This window comes from Erythrolamprus reginae, chromosome 4 (assembly GCF_031021105.1).
Source record: "Erythrolamprus reginae isolate rEryReg1 chromosome 4, rEryReg1.hap1, whole genome shotgun sequence".
Classification (NCBI taxonomy): Eukaryota; Metazoa; Chordata; class Lepidosauria; order Squamata; family Dipsadidae; genus Erythrolamprus; species Erythrolamprus reginae.
The window spans coordinates 29,491,035-29,514,619 of NC_091953.1; the positions used below are offsets into that span (position 1 = coordinate 29,491,035).

At 38.0% G+C, this 23,585-nt stretch overlaps 1 protein-coding gene across 8 annotated transcripts; it reads right to left on the minus strand.

The window, feature by feature from the left end:
• Positions 1–405: 405 nt before the first annotated feature.
• Positions 406–21,188, minus strand: SPART (spartin). 8 transcript variants are annotated; one of them, XR_011558953.1, is made up of 10 exons: positions 20,672–21,095; positions 14,379–15,191; positions 11,566–11,763; positions 10,500–10,604; positions 6,880–7,003; positions 5,434–5,628; positions 3,741–3,899; positions 3,563–3,653; positions 1,442–2,665; positions 406–1,294 (listed from the first exon to the last, which is right to left on the minus strand). XR_011558953.1 is itself a non-coding variant. In XM_070749914.1 (9 exons), exons 2-9 carry the CDS (start codon positions 15,180–15,182, stop codon positions 2,452–2,454), a joined length of 1,890 nt encoding a protein of 629 aa, XP_070606015.1. In that variant the 5' UTR covers positions 15,183–15,191; positions 21,039–21,188; the 3' UTR covers positions 406–2,451. The 8 variants fall into 8 exon arrangements, 7 of the variants coding, with proteins under 7 accessions (XP_070606015.1, XP_070606009.1, XP_070606011.1 ...); XM_070749914.1 differs by having other exon boundaries at positions 406–2,665; positions 21,039–21,188; XM_070749908.1 differs by having other exon boundaries at positions 406–2,665.
• Between the last annotated feature and the right edge of the window lie 2,397 nt (positions 21,189–23,585).

The window sequence follows — 23,585 nt, forward strand, 5'->3', positions numbered from 1 at the left end:
TTTATAGCAGCCTCACTAATTACCACAGCCCCACCCAACCACAGGTGGCCTCATTTTCTTTGATAATAATCTCTCAGTTGTTACTGCCTATGCATCGCTCTCCGCATGGGTGGCTGTATCATTAACTCTTGTTCTGAATCCAAGGAGGAGCTAGATAATTGATCTCCTTCTGAGCTGTCTGCCCCACTCTCCTCCCTGTCACTCATGTCTTCTTGGTCAGAGGAGCCTTCACCAGCAGATTCCACGGGGGGCGGGGGGCAAAACAGACCTGTAGCATGTGGATGTCTCCCCCACATCCACAGTCCTTGGGGCAGGAGCTGGGCCAGAGCTAACCACAACACACAATAGGCATACAGTACTTGTTTAGTGGTGATAAGATCAGAAAAGGAAGATATGAGCAGATAGTACAGGTCAACAATAGCCATCCTTTATTTTTTTAAAAACCTGCAAGAGCAACTTAACAGGGATCATACTACCTCTCAATTTACAGTCATTGATTTGTCTATACTACATTCTTCATTTAGGGACGACAGTGATCAGTGGTCTTAAAATGTGAATGACTACTTGCACAAATGCAATGTTAGCAATTCAAAATACTTTCAATCAAATTGCATTTCTAAGAAAATCTGATGTAGCAGAAAACACATTCCAGAGTGATAGTATTATTAACGTAATTCAACAAGTGAAATTTAACTGAATGAATGGCAGCCACCAGTGATTTTTGCAGTGTCTTTTCAGTCATATATTCATTTAGTTCAGTGCTTCTATTATTTTCTCTTACACACAAACCCCCAGGAGGAAATAAACATTTCACACACACCCCACAACTCTCCAATCTGGGCCCCAATGGAATTTTAGCGTTAATATTTATTATTTTACTTATAATAAGCTGCAAGCAAACTATTGGTTAGGAAAGGCTGTGCTACCCACTTACCTGAAAGTAAGTCCCACAGAACACAGTAGAGCCTGCTTTTGGTTAGGGGAATCAATTGAGAGGGATCACACATATTCCCTGGGGTCACACGCCTCTCCGGCATCACTCCACGCCCCCCCAGCGCCCACCCACCCCCCGATTTGAGAAACACTGATTTAGCTATTTTGCTTAATGATCTACATGGAACTTGGTCACTAAACAAGGAATGGGCATATTTAAATAAAAACAAAGATAGCCAAAATATGCATCTTAAGTTTATTTCTTTAAATTTATAAGTCATTTCAAGTGTTTAGCTCAGGGGTGAAATGTTCCCGATTCGTTGGAGAGCTAGTCGCAAAGGGAGCGTGAGGCTCCACCAACCTGCCCAGATGACACTATTTGGGTTCTTTTACCCTCTGCACATGCGCAAAGCGTTCTGTGGATGCGCAGAGGGTAAAAGAACCCAAATGGCGACGTCTGGGTGAAGTGGGCGGAGCCTCACACTCCCTTTGCGACTAGTTCTCCAACGACCAACAGGCACAAGCTACCCCGGAGCATTTCATCCCTGGTTTAGCTCCTTAACTAGTGAATATGCTATCTTTTTACTATACATTTGACCACCACTATTAAATTCTGTATCAAAATCAGAAGTAACCTCTAAAAACTGGAACTTCAGCAGCAATAGCCACTGCTTTTTTCATATTAAAGAGAAGGAAATGGAAATGTCTAACAGACATTTCATTCTCTTACAAGGCAACAATATATATATTTCTGAATAATACAGCTCTCTCAATAAAATAATTTATAGTTAAATTATTTCACAATAAATATTGAGTCTAAAGCTTTTTCTTCCTCCATAAATGGACCCTGACTTTTTTAGCAGAAATCTTTTTTCATAGAATTCAACATCATATTTTGCCAACAACAAATAGCTAAGAATTTTGCCATCTATTCCAACTAAAACTAGGATTTCATAAAGCTGTTTTAAACTAAACTAAATGGAATTAATAGCATTAATAAATTTGACAGTATCTTTGGTTTCTCTAGAATTAGAACTGATTTTAATACCTTATCAATAATTTGTTAGCTTAATCAGTTGTTCATGTAATGCCTAATCAAATCGGGTACCCTTGCAGTAACTCTTGAAAAAGATTAAGGAAAAAATAAAGTAGAAGTTGTTAAAACAGTATATATCAAACTAAATTCTAATACTCCGTTTTACAACTTAAAAAGCAGCTGTGTTTCCCTGTGCAAGTTAAATGCTATTGCAAATTTAGTTTTCATTTAAATTGGTCTTCTGCAACCTGATGCTCTTCAGATGTGCTAAAATATCATGTTAGATAGAAGTTGGTTTCACATATGGAAAACGCTGGGCTAAAAGATACTAGAATTATGGGAGGAGAAATAATTTTTAGAAAAGGTTAACCTTCAAGTTTGATGAATTAAGTGCAGATGTTTAAGATTATAAAAATACCAAATCTGTTAATTCGTTTCATTTAAATATATATTAAGGCTTTTGGCAATTCAGTTGCATGGATTTAGTGTTCATCCTTTTTTTCTCTCTTTTGTAGAGCTTTATTTTCCTCCTTTTCGGTAATCTTATAATCATCCAGGACTGCGTGGCCTGTTTCCTTTGCAGTTTTCTTCACCATAGCTTTGATTCCAATATGGTCGATATTAAAAGCTGTCACACCAACATTGAAGGCAGAACTCACAGCATTATTTGTAGCTTGACCAGCATCATTCCCGTACCTAAAAAGCAAAATGTTAAGACTTAATTTTCAACTCGGTACAATTTAAGAAAAGCTGTTTTATACATATTCCCATGTGCTGTACAGTGTTAATTATTAACCGAAAAACCTGCACTTAAGAATACAGTGATACCTCTACTTACAAGCTTAATTCGTTCCGTGACCAGGTTCTTAAGTAGAAAGGTTTGTAAGAAGAAGCAATTTTTCCCATAGGAATCAATGTAAAAGCAAATAATGTGTGCGAATGGGGAAACCACAGGCAGGGTGGAGGCCCTGTTTCCTCCCAGGAGATTCCTAGAGAGGCCCCTTGGAGGTTTTTTCTCGCCTTTTCTGGCCCTGTTTCCTCCCAGGAAATTCCTAAAGAGACCCCACAGAGGTTTTTTCTGCCTTTTCCGGCCCTGTTTCTTCCTAGGAGATTCCTAGAGAGGCCCCCACGGAGGCTTCTCCCTTCTCTCTCTGGTTACAGTTTGGGAGACTTGGGTTTGTAAGTGGGAAATGGTTCTTGGGTAAGAGGCAAAAAAACCTTGAACACCCGGTTCTTATCTAGAAAAATGTGTAAGTAGAGGCGTTCTTAGGTAGAGATAAACAGTATAGGAATTGGCTTTCCAGTTGCATTGAGGGTTGGAGGGGGGGAACGGTGTGTGGTGGGGCTTTCTGGTGTGCCATGCCCCAGGAGATTTTTGCAAAGAGGCATTTAGCACATTATTTTATCCCCTGGTTAGGGCTATTCATTTTTGCCCTCCAAGTGCCCAGTATCACTCTACAGGCCTTCCAAATGCTCTACATGCCCTGTTCATTGTGGAAAACAGGCCTGTTTTCTATTTCCCAAACTCCCCCACAAAATACTTTTATGCAATTGTCATTCCCTAACACTCAGTTATTATTTACGCAAACTTACTTGTACTTGACTGTCTGAACTGTCTCTGTAGATACATTTTTAGCAATGCATTTTGCAGCAGATTCCAAACCCTGCCATATTGTTGAAAACCCTGCAAAAATAATTAGAACCAGAAGATAATTCATATGTAAGCCATTAGCTTAAAATGCATTGACAGATAGCTGTTTAATTTGGTTACCTTGAACACCACTTGCTGCTACAACTAGAGCACCATCCAATGTTGATTTTCCATCCTTGTCTTTTTTAAGGGATTCTGGAACCAGTTTGCTTCCGTGTTTCTTCACATGAGGGGCTAGCTCTCTGCCAACGCAACTTGCCACGGAACAAACACCTTCAACTAAAACAGAAAGCACTATTGAAGTTGACATTTTGATAGATAATTGGTCCATTCTGTATTCTGTTCTATCAAGCCTTATAAACACGTTTGGCCTGACATTTCTCCCAATGATTTTATTTGTCAGAAGCAGCAATAGAAATGGTAACTTTTCATCATTTTTATATGACTACTGTGGTTTTGATGAGTCGAATGTTGGTTGAATGGTTTAAATTTTTTCAACAGTAGGTTTTAATTATTTGGATTCTGAAGTGTAGCTTTTAGCATAGGATTTTATATTGTTCATTTTGTATTTTTTATGCTGTAAGCCATCCTGAAAAGGGCAGCATAGAAATCCAAATAATAAATAATAAATAAATGATGCTTTTATATTGTGTAAGCCACCTTGAATCGCCATGGGGGAGTGGGTGTCAATATAAATTTTCTAAAGTAAAAAAAAAATATTCCAACATCACCTTTGATTCATAATGCAGCTCAGATAACTTAGGCTTCAGAAAGGGATACACTCTATCTTAAAAAGGCATTTTCAGTAGAAAAGTGGAGTTTAAATATTTTAAATAAATAAATGTCTATCACCATATTAGGCAGCTTGATTTTAAACCATTGCAGTTTATCTACTTTTATTACATACAGAGATCATATTTCTTCATGTAGTTGATAACAAGACCAAGCCAAAGTCAAAATAGACTGAATTATTTGAACTGCTCAGAGCTGCTTATAATATAAGTGACTTCTACCAAGATGTGCACAGATTATGAATTATAGGAGTTGAAGCTCAATACATCTAGAGAACACCAGAGAAGGGAAGGTTAGTGAACATAATTTGGACTATAACAAATTGAAGGCAAGTTTTCTTAGATGAAAAATCATAGATTACTAGAAGGTACACTTCTGTCAATAGAGCAAATTACTTAAAAATTGATGACAAGAGTTCACTATACAGTATAATAGATGGTTTTCCCCATCATATTAAACTATGATGTTTAATCATGTTTAATTAAAAGTCACAGCTGACCATGTATATACACTTGCATAAACTATAAAGCAAGTGCCCAAAAATGCACCGTGTCAAAGCTGCTTTTGAGCCTGTAAAACCCTCCAGATTTGGTACGACATGTCTGGTTTATGGATTAAAAGACAAATTACCAGTAACTCAAGCTTTTTTTTTTCACACTCAAAGAATCTCAAAATTAGGTGCCTGGCCCTATCTTCTCCACATAGTGTGGAGTACAACAAACTGATTATATCATTTATTTGAGGAGAAGAATGAACATGTGCTAAAATATGCCTGCAAAGTGATATGTTTGTAAACTAGCATAAAATGGTTTGAGATAATTATTAAATTAAAAATGTTTCTCAGTGAAAGCTCACACAATAGTGATCCAATGCTCTCAACTCACCCGTGGTCCAATGCTCTCAATTCTTTACTTTTTTCTTAATATTTATAAAATTGACCAAAAACTACAAAACATAGGAAATATAGACCATGCTAAGCAACTCAGTACTTTCCCAAGGAACCTGAATTTCCATGTCTTACCCAAGAACTGACTGACTTTGACTGCTCCTCCTGTAGCTTGCCTTGCCACGTGCAGTCCCTTTGCTACAGTTGGGTTGACTTCCAAAGGTTTTTCTTCTGGGTGAATGTGTTCTCTTAATTTAGAGGCTCCTTTCTGGATTGCTTTTCCAGTATATTCTGCTCCTTTGACCAGACCCCAGCTCACCCAGGATGCTCCTTCATGAAAAAACATCAAACAGTATTTATGGAGTACTGTATTTTTCATAGTGCAAGACGTACCTTTTTCCTCCCTAAGAGAGGCTGAAAATTTGGGTGCATCTTATACTCCGAATGTAGCTTTTAAAAAGTTTTTTCCCCCAGCCCTAACTAGGTGCTAGCAATCTTCCCAGCTTCCTATTCTTTCCAAATAAGGTTTTTTCTGGACCTAATTCTTTGCAGGCTCGTTTTCATTCCTACTACCTCTGAAAAAAGGCTTTTTCAGCCCTAAGCAGTGTTCAGTCTGGGTCACTCCAGAAGCCAATACCAACCCAAAAAGAGAATCCAGACACACTGGTAAAAGGCAAAGGCAGTTTATATAATTCAAGGAAAACACAGGTAACAGAAAATGTCCTTACAAACAGGAAAAACGCTGGAACTGCAAATATATACACGAAGGGAATAGTCCATGAAGCAATACCAGATTCTTGCTGCCAAGACGAAGCTGTAGATAGCAAACAGACGCCTCCCACAAGTCTTCCAGACTGCGAGGCCACAAGCCAAGATCAGAGACGCTGAGAATCAAAACAGGTCACCGCAACTCCAATTGATAACACTCCACATGGCTTCAAGGCCTTGCCTGCCTTTTAAACCCTGCTGATGAGGACCACACCCAAACCCAGCTGTTTCTAATTCTAATATTTCTTTAACTGCTCCTTTCGTTGCTCTGAATGTCTCTGTCTCATGTCAATGACAGCTTGTGCGTCATCACCTAATGACTCCAAGCTACTGGCTGGGGAGATCCCCCCCCCCGGGGGCTCTCATGCTGTTCTCCTTCATCCCATTCCTGACTCTCCTCTCCCCCGTCCGACTGTTCAGCCCCCTCCTCTGCGCTGTTATCCTCCTCCGGGCATGGAGCCAGCAGAGAGACAGCTGGTCCCTGAGCAGCCTCAGGCTGAATCACCACAACCAGGGGATAAAATAATGTGCTGAAGCTGAACAGACTAAGGACACTCGCCAGATGAATACCTGGTAGGTAGATTTTACCCTCTATTTTCCTCCCCCAAAACTAAGCTACATAAAATTTACTGCATAAAATTTATATTGGCATAATACCAAGAGATAAATTAAGCATCAGTGCAGATTTACTCAAATTAATACCATACAGATGCACAGACATTATAGTATAACTTCCATAAGACCCAGCCATGCTTGGAAATTTGCAACACATAGTATCTAAAGACAGGTGTTTGCTTCAAAGTCTGAGAGTACCTGATAAGATACCATGAGCTATTTTCTCACTCCAGTCAGGTAATTCACGATCTCTCTCTTCAGGAACTGGTTGAATAGGTACAATTTGACTAAGGTTCATCACATCACTTGAAGCTTCAGGGCGCTAATTAATATGTGAAAATAATATCCACAAAAATAAAAACAACAGAAAACCAAAGAAAAACATATATTAAAATAGCTAAAAATCATGTCAACTCTCAGAGAATTTACTTTGGACCAAAACATTTTCTGATGTTCTGATTATTATACATTTTAGAATACTATTGAATTTGACAAATAGCAGGCTTGTATATTTAAACATCTTTCTATCCTTAATAATTTGAGCATTATCCTTTGATAAACTTTATAAATTTTGTAACCTTCTCACAGATAATATGCTTAAATATTATTTAAAAATATTTCCCAGAGTTGCTACACTGCATTCTTGATCACATAATTCTACAGTATCATGATTAAGACTTTTACTTAAAATGTTTTTATATAACATGCTGATAAAGTCAAAACAAAGTAAAATTCTGGAATTTAAATCTCAATAGATCTGATAATCATTAGATCAGGGAAAGACATTCTACATAAAGAATTCCCTCTAGAAATCTTGATTTGGAAGGTTACTAAGTTATTTATTACTTCCTATCTATTTTGCCCTGATGGACCCAACATGATCTAACCACCTTATTCGAGATGTTTAATCGGAAGGATTATTGGAAGATCTAGTTCAATAATTTCTTTGGAGGTGGGGGGGGGGTCACCTTCTCTCCAGCTGTTTAAATTTCAAAACAGCATATCTTGTTTTTGTTTACTAACTGCTTTACATGTATTTCTTTTTAATTAGGTACAGTAGAAATGTTATATAAAAACTATTCTTTCAGCTTAAAGGGGGAAAAACACTATTATTTCATTCAGCATTCTTATTTGTTCTTAAAAATTGCAATCCTTTGTTCAACTGTTCAAAATTGAAAGATGATACTCTGGGTTTCCCCCACTCCACTTCCAGAGCAAGAATAAGAAGGGTGAATGAACTTCTATGTGTTCTGCCCTCAACAAACAAAATAAAAGCATTCATTCTATTTATTCTGGGTTTTTCTCACACTGGCACAGCCAGGAATAGGATAGCTACAATCATGTGATAGCTTGATGGCCTCTTTTGTCAAAGAAGTTACCAGCTGTACATTTTGGGTTAAGAACTAGACATCAATAATAAAAATGTTGAGGTAAATTAATTTCAGAAGGTGAGATAAAATGTGGAACCATTATCACCGCTATTTAAGTCTCCAAAGATGCTACACTATAACTACACTATATTAATGATTAATCCTTAATTCACTAAATGATTACTGTGGAAGAGAAAGATTTTGGGTAAACCAGATCAGTGTTTTTTATGCCACAAAGGTGTATCTGAAAGATATATTGTTTTTAAAAAGATTTTAGTAGCTGGTCATTCAGGGTTTATAAGATTAATTATATTTCATAAACATTATACCGGTAGTACCTGAAAAATAACATAATATTGAATATGATAATAAATAGTTTGAAAATTGAATCATCTGACCAGGATTGTTAAGGGCTAAAATTTACAAGATCATTTTTTAAAATATAAAAGTGGACATTTTTCAAGAATTGTCCTCTAAATCTTGTCAAAAAGAATTGCCAATCCATTTTCAGTATGTTTTTTTTTTAATGGAACTGCTTTTAAATATGAATCATTGCAGGAAACTGGATTAAGAAATTCACACAACATGCTAAGCTAAAAATAAACATCTATATTTAAATATAACATAATTTGTGAATTAGGCTCCTAAGCTACATTCTAAAAACAGCGAAGAATAGAAGAGGAAGCAGGCATAAAACTTCACTGATAAGTTTGAGAAAGTTGCAGTATTGTACACTGAAAAAAAACCAAGGATTGATGATCTCAGATGACATAGCATGATAAACTATGCATGATTTATAATTTACACTCCATGATTTCGGCAACTGACCTATTCAACATATTCCTCAGAAGTTGGTAAGAAAAGTAGGCCTATTAGGTTGTAATACCCTTTATGTAATTGGATACTGGATTTCCTTACTGATAGGCCCAAATCTGTGCAGGTTGGAAGAAAAGTTCCCCACTCCATCTCCCTGAGTACAGATTCCCTACAGGGCTGTGTCTTGAGTCTGTTACTGTCCATGACTCCTGTGCCAAATCTGCTACAAATCATATCGTGAAGTATGTAGATGATACGGCAATGTTGTGTCTTATCTGGGATGACAATGGGGATGCATATAGGGAAGAGGTGAAGGCTCTGGTGGACTGATGCAACAAAAATAACCTGGTTCTAAATGTTAATTAAAACAAAGGAGATCATCGTAGATTTTAGAAAGAACCGGTATGGTCATACTCCACTTAGTATCAAGGATGGAGCTGTAGAGGTGGTCGACAGTATTAAGTATCTGGGGATGCAGATAACTAACAATCTGAATTGGTCTCTGCAAACGTCATCCTTAGGGAACCAGCATCTGCATTTATTGCGTCGGATGAGAGCACATCTTTCTCCTTCTGACCACTTTTTACAGAGCGCGTCTATGAAATTGAGAGCCTTTTAATAAACTGCATCATTTTTTGGTTTGGTGACAGCAGTGCCTCAGATAGAAAGTCCATTCAAAGAGTTGTAAGGACCACCAAGAAGACTATAGGAAGCTCACTTCCTATTCTATTTAGGATGCTACTTTTAAGTGTTACTGCTTGGAGCTCAAAGCATGTTAGAGACTCCACACACCCACTTCATGGTCTGTTTATTTTGCCCTCCTCACCCCCAGGAGGAGATTTCAAAGTATTTCTAGCAGCACACCAAATTTTGTAACAATTTTATTTTCTATGCCATTCATCTGGTAAACTTGCAAATTTCATTTCTTCCGCCATGTACATGTATACACCCGAAATAGACTGTGTTGTTTCTCTGTGTCGTATAATATATGTGGGTATATGTATATTCATTCATTCGTTTGTTTGTTTATTTATCATGTTTATGTGTTGTGTATTAGAGGTGGAGATGCTTTGAGAGCTGTATGCAATTAAATTTCATTTTAATGTACGCCCATTAGTATACAAAGAGACAATAAAGTCATTCTAAATCTAAATCTATCAAGCTTAAAAATCTTTTTACATCTGGGTTTACATATTCTCTATAATATTTTATCAGTCAACATTAATAGTGCCAGCTCTCTTTTTATTATAGTATTTAAAGTTAAATATAGTTAGGATCTATATTCATTGAAAGCATCTCTACTATATTCTTTCTAGCAATTGAGGTCCATCTCATTATTTCGAACATTCAAGTGTTCTATTCAATTGTTATCCAGATGCCCTTAGACATCTTTTAATATGTGTTTTTTTAAAAAATATGGCAAGCAAACACTGATTGCCAAACTACAATTCTCCAAATGCCCATTTTTTTTTACATATATCTAATATTTATTGGGTCAATAAAATTGGCTCACAAAATAACCTTTTGGTGACATATATATTCTACAATAAATAAATAAATATTGCACATTGCAAAACAAAGGCAATTTGTAAAACTTTGCCACCACCATTAAATCATAGTCCTCAAATTTACCTTCATTCCAAGATCTGATATCTGTTTTAACATATCCTCAAAAAGCTCTTTGTAAGACCTTTGGCATCCTGATGGAAACCCTACTCCCTCACGGGATCTTGGAGCCTGCAGTACCATATCAAGGACATTAACAGTTTGAAGGCTCAACAAAGAATCCATTCTGCATTCTTTCATAGTAACAGCATATACTGTAATTCCCTTACAAAATTATCCTTTTTAAATGAGATGCATGCAAGTGAATTCAGGCATTAATAAAGATCTCAACTTGTGAGATCAAGAAAAATTCAGATTTTAGAACCAGAATGCCCATAGTGAATAATAAGCAAATAAAAGTGAAAAAGAGAAGAAAAAATAAACTCTAATTAAATCAACTATTGCTTACTATTAAACAATACATTTCCAAATGTCTACAAAGGAGAATGTAGTTTCATATTTAAAGATTATCATTTTAACCAATAAGATGTGGAAATAATTATCTGCTTCTATTACATCAGCTAAATTTTCTACCATTTCAGTACTTCTGATTTTCCTTTTCATTTCATGAATGGGTTAAAAAAATTATATCTTCATAATCTTATACTGAAACATCTGGTTTAAAAGAATGTTCTTTTAAAATATCTGTAACAGATTTTGCTTACTCTTTGCTTATTATAAACAACTGGTCACCTATTCCCATCATTTTTGTTCTAATAGTGTCTTCCTGAATCTACCTAAAGGGTTTTTTGGATGAGGGAAGATGAAAACAAATTATTTAATTATGCAAAATGCATAATTCTGGCATCTTACTCCTAATTAAATCCCATAACCAAAAAACCTCAATAAAAGGTCAATGCTTTTAAAAGGCTGCAACAGATGTTTTAAAGTGTCAAATTATAGAATAGTGTCAATACTCTTCCACAATATAGCTGAATTTTCTTGGAAATCACTTTGTCACGTTCATTTCAACTGGGCTGCTATAAGAACTGAGATAAGTATACAGAGACAGCACACATGCTGGGTGATATGAGCAGAAATCTCAGTGCACCATTTAAAGTTCTGTGAATGGCTGCATGAAATAAGTGTTTACCTGTATCCTAAGGTCAGTCATCTGTTTCAATAGATCTTCAAATAGTTCTCGGTCAGCGATTGGAAGTTCTGAAGACAACACTACTCCTACATAGGATCCTGATACCTGTGACATCACATCAGGGAACATATAGACTCCAGAGGTGCATGAGAGAACAGGAGACTGGCTGAACATAAGAGGATATATCCAGTCACAAACCTGGAAGAGAGAAAGCCAAATAGATTGAGTATTTAATGAACAAAATACAAAGACATTCATTGTTTAATTGAAAAAATAAATATAATAAACAAATCTGATACTTTCATGGGTGCTTTTTTGGAAGGTTTTTGTTGAAGGGGACCAGGAATTACATTTATAAGGGTATTTTCAGAACTATAGGCGTATGAAATGGTCCCAAAGAACTTAACCAGTTATAATTGTGCCCCACCGTGTCCTAGATATTATCCCCAAATATTACTTTTAGCATTTAAGTATTGTATATACATAACCTTTTGGGCAACTGATATGCCTTAATGTGTAGTACAGAATCTTTAAAACATAGGCGTTTCAAAAAACCAGAACCCAGGCTTAACAAAAAGCTAGCATTGTATGATAGTGTTTTTTGTTAAAACCAGTGAAATGTATATACAGCAAGTGGCCTGGGGTTACAGATTAGTGGTCTGGTTAATATCAAGTCATATTAAGTAGCCCTTGAGATAGCACATATGCTTTAACAGTAACTCTCCAGCGCCTCCTCAATACACATGGAAAGCTGATTTCACCTTTGACTTACAGCTAGCTAAATAGATTTTTCATGGCTTCCTTAGAATGTCTGATGAAGATGGAAGCTCAAAGTAAAACATGTGCTGAAGGAAGATCACAGGTTGTTAAAAAATGGGGCAAATTTATCAATGACAATTTAACAACGTCAAGATAAAGATAAACCTCAACGTAAAAATAATAGATTCACTTGCATGTACGGGTCTCATGAATACCTATTAATCTGCACACTAAATTTGCTTTGGCCTTTACTACTACCTTACTATAAAAATAAACCTTAGGAAACGTCCCAATGTGGAACATCCAAAAAGTAGGAACTTAATTTGTTCCATGACCAGGTTCTTAAGTAGAAAAGTTTGTAAGAAGAAGCAATTTTTCCCATAGGAATCAATGTAAAAGCAAATAATGTGTGCAATTGGGGAAACCACAGGGAGGGTGGAGGCCCTGTTTCCTCCCAGGAGATTCCTAGAGAGGCCCCATGGAGGCTTCTCCCCACCCTTTCCAGCCCTGTTTCCTCCCAGGAGATTCCTAGAGAGGCCCCACGGAGGCTTCTCCCTGCCTTTTCCGGCCTGTTTCCTCCCAGGAGATTCCTAGAGAGTCCCCACGGAGGCTTCTCCCCACCCTTTCCAGCCCTGTTTCCTCCCAGGAGATTCCTAGAGAGGCCCCATGGAGGCTTCTCCCCACCCTTTCCAGCCCTGTTTCCTCCCAGGAGATTCCTAGAGAGGCCCCACAGAGGCTTCTCCCCACCTTTTCGGGCCCCGTTTCCTCCCAAGTGATTCCTAGAGGCCCCACAGATGCTTCTCCCTGCCTTTTTCAGCCCTGTTTCATCTCAGGAGATTCCTAGAGAGGCCCCACGGAGGCTTCTCCCTGCTTTTTTCAGCCCTGTTTCCTCTCAGGAGATTCCTAGAGAGGCCCCACGGAGGCTTCTCCCTGCCTTTTCCAGGTACAGTTTCAGAGGGTCAGGTTTGTAAATGAAAAATGGTTCTTGAGAAGAGGCAAAAAAATCTTGAACACCCGATTCTTATCTAAAAACATTTGTAAATAGAGGCATTCTTAGGTAGAGGTGCCACTGTAGTTTGAAAACAATTATTTCCTAAAGCACAAGAACAACTTTGGCGTTTGTTTGTTTGTTTGTTTGTTTGTTTGTTTGTTTGTTTGTTTGTTTATTTATTTATTTATTTATTTATTTATTTATTTATTTATTTGATTTGTATGCCGCCCCTCTCCGGAGACTCGAGGCGGCTAACAGCAATAATAAGACAGCGTACAATAATAATCCAATAATAAAAACGATTAAAAACCCATTAATATAAAAACCAAACATACATACAGACATACCATGCATAAAATTGTAAAGGCCTAGGGGGAAAGAGTATCTCAATTCCCCCATGCCTCGCGGCAGAGGTGGGTTTTAAGTAGCTTACGAAAGGCAAGGAGGGTGGGGGCAATTCTAATTTCTGGGGGGAATTGGTTCCAGAGGGCCGGGGCCGCCACAGATAAGGCTCTTCCAAAAACTGCTGGCATTTCTTCCAGACTTTCTATCTAATAGCTTGGGAAGACTATAAACCAGTCACTATAAACCGTTGGGTGCCGAAACTGTGCGCATGTGCATATGTGCCCACAGACATATAGAAATCCCCCCCCGCCCCCTACACATGCATGCGTGACCCATCACACATACGTGAATGACCCCATTATTTTGGCCTCCCATCCCAAAACAGTGGTGGGAGAAGGGAAAAGCCTCCCATCCCCAAACAGAGCTGGGAAGGGCAAAAAGCTTCTTTCCCCAAATGGAGCTGGGAGGGGAGGGAAGCGTTAGGGTGGAATGTCCAGAGATCTGGGAAGGCACAGGCCACAAAAAGTGAGAATAAAGCATGAGCTTGTCTGGCCCAAAAATCAGCTGGCCAGTGGGAGGCACTCACACATGTGCAGTGGAGCTGAGCTGGTCAATGGCTCAGGTGCCTGCAGAGAGGGCTCTGCATGCCACTTGTGACAATCATACCATAGGTTCGCCATCACAGCTATAAACGAAGTACAAAGAAAGCCGGCATTACCTGAAGGAAAGCAGGAGGACGATTGTGGGCAGTTGCAACATCTGTATCCAAAAACTTTACAATGCGGAGGTATCCAGGATAGGAGGGAGCGCTAACTTGTCCATCGGGAGTGACATAGAAAATCTGCACGCCATGGGGAATGAGGATTAATTCATCAGCATCTACTCCAAAATTATTAACAGGAGGTGGCTGAGTACATTTTCTATAGTAATCCTCTCCAACAGATGAGAATTCCCCAGACTCTGTCCCATAAGATACAGTATAGTGGCCATCAGTGGCCTCTGGAGTATAAGCAGGAGGTGCTTCGTTGGGCATTGAAGTTGATGGACTCACTGCAGGCATTGGCCCTTGGCTCCTAGATCCAGTATTTCCATGGCTTGAAAGGGGTTGAGGTGGTGATGTCAATGAGCTGGGCACCGGAGGCCTCTCAGGCTTTTCTTTACATGGAATTATTGGGTATAATTTGTGCACCTCTGTATTGGAGCTAATGGCAGTGGTATTTGCTTGGGAATTTTCCTCTAAAAATCTCAAACGAGCAGTAACGTTTTCTAAGGTTTCTCTCATCTTTTGCTGCATCTGCCTAACAGGTATAGCACTGGTGCCTTCAAGACCTTCTGATGGAATATGAACGCCTTTGGTTAAGTGGGTAAGCCCCTGCCTATAATAATTTTTTGCTGCTTCTATTTGGCCCAATTCATCTGCATTCAATGCTTTATTAATAAACACAAATGCTTTCTTGTACTCATCTTCAATTGCTCTTGCATTTTCATTTTCTTGCACGGCTGAATCCTGACCTGGATACATTATTGCCCACTGAAAAATAAAATAAATTAAATTGAGACATTGAACAGAAGAAAATATATCAGTGGAAGGTATCTATATTTATTTATTTATTCATTCATTCATTCATTCATTCATTCATTCAATTTTTATGCCGCCCTTTCCAAATGGTAAAAGTGAAATCAGCTATACACACACACATACAAAGAGAATGTTTGTTTGTTTGTTTGTTTGTTTGTTTGTTTGTTTGTTTATTGATTGATTGATTGATTGATTGATTGATTGGATTTGTATGCCGCCCCTCTCCGTAGACTCGGGCCAGCTAACAACAGTAATTAAAAACATCATATAAATCCAATATTAAAACAACTAAAAAACCCTTATTGTAAAACCAAACATCCCCACAAACAAACATGACATGCATAAATTGTAAATGCCTAGGGGGAAAGAATATCTCAATCCCCCCATGCCTGATGGCAGAGGTGGGTTTTAAGAAGCTTACGAAAGGCAAGGAGGATGGGGGCAATTCTAATCTCCGGGGGGAGTTGGTTCCAGAGGGCCAGGGCCGCCACAGAGAAGGCTTTTCCCCTGGGCCCCGCCAAACTACATTGTTTTGTTGACGGGACCCGGAGAAGGCCCACTCTGTGGGACCTAACTGGTCGCTGGGATTCATGCAGCAGAAGGCGGTCTCGTAGATACCCTGGTCCAGTGCCATGAAGGGCTTTATAGGTGATGACCAACACTTTGAATTGTGCCCGGAAACTGATCGTCAAGCAATGCAGACTGCGGAGTGTTGGTGTTACATGGGCATTTTATGTTGTTTATCTTAAAAGGGTATCAAATGATATTTTTATTAAATAGTTTTCCTTGTTTTCGTGTCTGGAGAATCTGGGAGTCCTTCAAATATTGCTCCAATTTAATAATCCAGCCATCAAGATCAAAGGTGGCAGATCCAAGAGCATTACTCAGCAACATTTGGAGAGCTCGAAGGTCTGTGCATCTGATCTGCAGCATCATGTATCTGTTGCCTTAGTCTCAACAGTAATTCTAAGCATCTTGCAAAGCCTGAATAATTACGATTTAAACAACGAGGCAAGGACAAAGCATAAATAAGGATTAAAACAATGAGAAGAGAAATTAAGCATATAATGGAATTCCATCAGTCAAGGAATTCTGACTGGTGGAGTCCTTCTCTGCAATGTCACCTGTCCTTTGGAATATCTTAACCCTTGAGGTGGGATCAACTCCCACTCTTCTGACTTTCCATAAGGGCCTGAAGACCTCGCTCTGCCAGAGGTTACAAAAGGAGAGCAACACACTGGAAGTGGTTGATGAATTAAGAGGCAATTCCACTTCTCCCATCCCATGCACCCTGCTCTCTCCCTCCCTCCCTCCTCATCTTCATTTTGTGACTCCCCAGAGTCACTTCGAAACAAGATAGGCGACAAAACAATTTAATAAATAGAAAGCAACGTTTTCTAAAATAATCTTATTGTTGAGGGATAACAAACCTGATTAAACACTATTAAATGTAGATCAACAAATGGGTTGCTAAATTATACTATTCCAGGCCATGAGCAGATTGTTCTTACCATCACGCTGCGCTTGCAGCTTTGGGTATCTTGCATGCACGCATGCGTCCCAGTGTGGTTTTGCTTCTGCGCATGTGCAGGAAGAAAAATATCATGAGAGGATGCGTGTGCATGTGAGAGTTTGGTGATTATTTTGCTTGTGCACCGGTAGCATACGCAGAAACAAAAAATGCTGAAATCTTGTGCACGCGCTCGTCTCGTGAAATTTTGCAGCAACGCATGCGCAAAGGCAATACCACACTGGGACGCACACATGCACACATAAGACATCTGAAGCTGTGCGCAGAGCTCAACTTTTACTACCGGTGCGGCATCCTTATCCGTTTCAGTAGGAACCCACTACTGTCCCAGGCATTGTTTAAAAAAGGAGAACTTCAAAACTTTCCAAAAATACCAGAGGTTCAGGGCCACACAAACTTAAGGAAGAATATTGTTCCAAAAGTCAGGAGCAAACATAGACAAGGCACATTCCCCAATGTTCTCCAAGGTGGCATTACAGTGTTCCCTCGATTTTTGCGAGTTCGAACTTCGCGAATAGCCTATACCACGGTTTTTCAAAAAATATTAATTAAAAAATATTTCACGGGTTTTTTTCTATACCACAGTTTTTCCCCACCCGATGACGTCATACGTCATCACCAAACTAATATTTTTTGCAAATAAATAACAAAAAAATAATTATTGTTAATAAATAATTGTTTATAAATATCAGAATCACTAAGTGTCTTATTCAATGGTGAGTACCAGTAATAATGGTGAGTAAATGGTTGTTAAGGGAATGGGAAAAGGTAATTTAGGGGTTTAAAGTGTTAAGGGATGGCATGTGATACTGTTCATAGCCAAAAATGGTGTGTTTACTTCCGCATCTCTACTTTGCGGAAATTCGACTTTCGTGGGCGGTCTTGGAACGCATCCCCCGCGAAAATTGAGGGAACACTGTACTTTCAACAACAGAACCTGCAACAAGTTTTATCAAGCTGGTTTCTTCCCAATGTTGTATATTTCTAACTCAGTAACAAAAAATGTTATGTAATTCTCACCCCATGCAGGAAAGATAGCAATGAAGGCCCCCTCAAATAAAGCCATCTTCTGAAATTATCCAGGTTTCTCAAGATAACTAAGTTAGCAAAAAAAATAAACAATTCTTTCTTGTTGGCCTATAAACTTGGATGTCTGAACATTTGCTTTTTCAGCAATTCTTCCAAATTAACTGACTTTAACAGCAGTCCTTGCCAAAGTCCACAGAAAATTGTACACTTCAATATCCTGTCACCTGGAATTCCAGCTTCCGAATAAACCCAGTTCAAATATACATTCATTATGAATATGAAATTAGCTTCCAATTAATGGAAAAGGAAGTGCTCATTAACTGCATCTGAATCAAGATAAACCAACTATAATCTTCCAATATGGTCAGTTTTAGATACCTCCAAAAATTTAGCCTGAGATCTCATGTAAAGAAGGTTTATGTGACAGACACAACTGATATAATTATAGAACTCCTGTGATAAAGTATTTTATTTTATGAAGAAAACACCACCACCTAATAACTTTTCTAAGTGCAGAAAGATTGATCTCGTACATTGAGGAGAGCGATAACATTTAAAACCCTTAAACTATAGATTAAATTTACACAGTTCTGCAGTTCATTTTAAAATTATTTAATGTTTTACATTTTGGCTTTAAAAGTGAAAACAACGGTCATCAATATCCCCGTAAACTTAAATTTAAGATGAATATCATTTATTCAGAAGAAATTCCACAATCTGCTTATTACAGGCTACAACCTTTTTCAAGAATCACTAATCTTAGTTATCTCCTTTACAGTTAAATGAAAACATAGTCACTCTCCGTGACTATATCTCATTTGCCCATCCCTCCTGGATAATTACTGTTATTGGATGGTATAGAAACTCAGTGCAATTACATAAATGGTTCATGTTGGTTTACTTTTTAGTGAATAAATCACAACTGCATTGAGATAATATACTAAACCTGGAAATAGGCAGTATAATTTTGCAAAGAGCCAAAAATGACTGCTCTTCAGTATTGTATGATCTTATCCATTACATTAAAAATCACAATTTCTGAGGTTCTCTATGGATACTACCGAATGCTTCCAAAGGGCAATACAGCTATGACTTGACTATAAGCCATAATTTTTGCTTGTAAATCAGAAAAGCTTATTTTACATACTGTATTGTTGATTAATTCTGATTTAAACATTCTGAGCTTAAATCTCTTCTAGGAAGCAAGTTATTTCAAAGCGTATGTTAGTATGACTGGTACAATGAAAATATTTCCTAGAAATAATAGCTACGTTTGTTGTGTTTGGGGACCAAAAATGCCTTTGACTAGTCTCAATTCAACATTTCAATTTAACAACAGCAAACATCAGCAATGCACTTAAGGAAGGAAATTTTGTACACCTGATGCTATGGATAATTTAACTAACCTCAGATTCAAGTTACAAAGTTCTGCCTCATCTATCAGTACTTGAATCTACAAACAACAGATGGAATGGCTTGAGTTAGAGCAGATAATATACCATAGTTTACCTGACTAATCCCGGATGGCTATAATTCTACATACTGTATGCAGAATTGCCCGTGTTCACACAACATCTGAAACCACAACATATAAATTGCTGAGCCAAAACCAAATCATGGTTTAGCAAAAAAAGCTCATACTAAAACTATGTAACTTATTCTGGTTTAGCAAATGGTACAAATAGGGCCACTACAATTTGTTTATGTTCCATGGTGGAATCATTCTGGGTTCACATCTCTAGCTTTGCAAGATATTACTGTATATCAGTTTAATGCTGCGTAGGGGCTACTTTAGATTGTTAAAGCTCATTTCTGCACATACTGAATAAAGCACGTTCTGCTACCCACAATTTATGGAGGCTTGGCCTGAGTAAATTCCCCCAAGTCTGAGAATTATGCAATGTTATTCTTAAGAATAACTCTTAAGAGATTATTTAGCACCTAAATAAACTTTAGGTCAATCCTCTGGCAGCCTGTGAGCAACTAAGGTTAAACAAATAATGACTTACCTATGATTAACCCAATTTCAACAAAAGCTACAACTACAACCAACAGGGACGTGCGGCTCCCACCCTCCCAGTCTAAGGCCTTGAAAATGCATCTCTGCGAGAGGTCTGAGGTCACTGAAGTTTTAACATCTACCCCAGCCCATGAATGAAGAATGATAGGATGAACGTGGGCGATTGGTTTTTAAATATATTGGGGTCTCTGAATTTAGATTTCTCTGTGTTTTAGCATAGAGATCTGTAGAGTATTTTAATATTAGGATTTGAGTCTTAATAATTAGTATTATTAATATTTAATATTATTTTAGTGAATAAAACAATTTTTAAAATAAATTAAAATTAAATATTAATAATATTTAATATTAGATTTCTTCACGTTACTACCATGAGCCGCCCTGAGTTCCAGGAGAAGGGCGGACATAAATCTGACTAATAAATAAATAAAATAAATACTTCCAAAATCCTATGCACAATTTACCTAGATAATAAGTGCTGCTTAACTGCCAACTGGTAAAGGATACTGGTTTGAACTTAAAACTTATCAATAGGACAGAGGTGCAGATAAGGAAATGTAAGAGATTAGGTAGAATGATGCACCTATGTATGTTGCTGATTTTTTTTTTTACAGGTATATGCACTGATATATGTGTGGATGTGGAGATTTAATTTTTTTTAAAAAAACCACCATTGAATGAAATTGTCTGAACACTCAGGAATCAAGCTCCAAAGTAGTTAATTTAAGTGCATCAATTAATAAATAATAATAATTTAATACTAATAATATTTTTTTTAAACATGCAGCACAACCTTCTTTTCAACCATGGTAAGTGAGGTTTCAGGCTATTTTTTAATGGTTCAATACTCACGACTTGCGCCCACCAGCCAAGGAACTCAACTCAAAACCTCCCGCAAGTTCAGACCAGACCAACCCGCGAGAAGGAGGGGGGGGGTTCCTTTTAGGGAGACTACGACCTTTAGATTTATAGTCTTCTTCCTCCTGCCAAGCCTGCACCGACCGCAGGGCCTCTACGCGCCCCGCGGTCCACAGGTCGCTTTTAAGCGCCGCAACGGCACATCCTGGGCTGAGCCGAACGGACGAGGGAGGAGGGACGGGTGACTAATGAAACTTTCACCCGGGCCAAAAAGCGCCTTCTCTCACTCCGTCTCCACCCCCCGCCTTCCCCTTTTCACTGCCCTCCCCCCCGCCTTCCCCGGGCTTTGCCGCAGAAACACCTGTTTCAAACCCTCCTCGGGGGCTCCTGCTTCCTTCAGTTGTCGGAGCCGCTGCCCAGGCGGCGTCACGTGAGCGACTGCAGTCAGCTGCCTGTCACCAGACCGGCGTTTTCCTTCAAGCCAGAAGCTTCTGGTAAGCGTCGGTCCCTTTTGGTTGGCCGCCAGGGGGAGCTGCCGCCTCGCCTCTTTTTGAAACCGCGCCCAGCGCGCCCTCTTTATTTATTTATTTATTTTTGTCCAATACACAATAATAAACAATGAAGGTAGTAGAGGAATAAAATTAGAAAAGGGATAGAAGGGAGAGTGTAGGATAAAATAAATCAGTGAGAGAATAGAAGAAAGATAAAGGGATAGAAGAGAAGATATATGGGATATAGGAGAGACAATAGGACAGGGGAGAAGGCACGCTAGTGCAGTGTTTCCCAACCTTGGCAACTTGAAGACATTTAGACTTCAACTCCCAAAATTCCCCAGCCAGCAAAAGCTGGCTGGGGAATTCTGGGAGTTGAAGTCCAGAGGTGCACTGAAAGATGTTGAAAGAAAATGCATAAGCCACGCCCACAGTGTGGTAGTAAAAATTTTGGTAGCCCATCACTGGTTCCACGATTCAACAACTCTATTACTAAAGTATTTTTTTAATTATAATATAGGTCTACAAAAAAAATTGTAATCATTGCAATTGACTGCTTTTCTGAATCATTTTTTGTTCTGATTTCAAAAATATGTATAGTTTTTTTCTATAGCAGGTATAGTTTCCATGGAGCAACATCATTATTATAAAGTATAGGAAATGTACTGGCCACATTAATAAAACAGTAACACAAGTGTACAAAAATATTTTTTGTAATCATCACAGTTGGCCTTGTACTTTTCTGAATCATTTTTTGTTCTGATTTCAAAAATGTATATAGTTTTTCTGTAGCAAGTATAGTTTTCACGGAGCAGCATCATGATTATACGGTATAGGAAATATACTGGCAACATTAAGAAAACAGTAATTACCACATACATTGAAAATGTAGAAATAACATAGTAACAAAAATGCTTCTACATCAGAAACTTTATGTGACAGAGCAAAAGTAAGCATATTTTGGGAATCAGCACATCAAACTCCATAAAACAGACATATTACCTTTGCTGATGATTTTTTTTATGTTGACCAGTATTGTTACTATTTTTTTAATTGGTCAAGTATGTATTGGTAGCATACATAGATATTACACTGTTTATATACATGAGATGGATACTGATAAAAGGGAAACATTAGGACAGGGACGGTAAGCACGCTTGTGCCCTTATGCAAGTAATTCTTGTAAAACATAGTGGTCTTTCTGCTTTGTTAGAATAAAGTTATGGGGGCGGGGTATTCGGAAAAGAAGAAATGGAGTCGTGGTTTTGGAACGCTGGGAATTGTACTTTTAAGGAAAGTGTCCTATTTACCCTTTTTAATATATGATGACCTCCAGCTGTTTTGAATGAAACTGACTTTACTAGCCGGCAGACTATGGGAATTGAGATCCAACTCTATTTTGGGCTAGATGATGGTTGTGTATAAAGCCCCCTTACCTGCTGAGCTGTTACTGCTGTGACTGCAAATGAAATTTAGTTTTATGCCTTACAGTTTTCATCACAGTATGGAAAGCTCTTGCTGAAGAACAGAAGACCAGGCTGAAACACAAGACCCTGTGCCCAAAAATGTTGTACTGTACTTTAAAGCATGGTAAAACTGATAAGAAGCAGTTTGGTGCAATGGTTAAAGCAATAGAGACCTGTCCTAGGCACAAAACCAGCTGATTAACTTGGCCCAGTCACTTTCTCTCATTTGAACAAAAGAAAAAAAAAGTATTGTTGAAAAGCTGCAATAGTTTCGTTTTAAGGAAATGAAATTGCTGCCAGCATATGCCAAATTTTAGAAGGTCACAATCATGTGGTGATTATGTATGAGGGAGTCTTATGGGAAATACACTGTGAGAATGTATTAAAAAAAGATGTATCTAACAAAATCTAGAACTGGAGTGTTAAGTAATGTTTTAATTATAAATCTGTAGTAAATCTGCAATACATTTTGTTTAGAAACAAAGGCAAAGCAATTTTTCACATGTTAAGACGCTGACAAGACCAAAATATTCTCAGGTCATTTGTTTTCTAATCGATGTATCAACTCATTTTACAAATATAAATATAGCAAAGCACAGTGAACATACAAATACAAAATGAAGCAGTGTAGAGGACAGTCTTGTCAAATAGTAAGGACATTTCTTCTATACAATACTTCACTTTTCAACAAAAAAGTTTTTTGTCAACAAAAGAACTAGTTTAAGAGTCATTCACATGTATATCTGCATTCCAGAGAATCAATTACAGTTGTACTGGAAATGAAATGATCCTTAATGCATAAGTATTAGACAATCAGATACAGAATTTCTTACTTGACTTTTAAGATGGGATATCTCCTTCTGACCTCTTAAGAAAACATAAAAAGGCCCATTTGCACAACACGTTTCATAATTTAAACCTCTTACCATGTAATTCAACCCAAGAAAACAA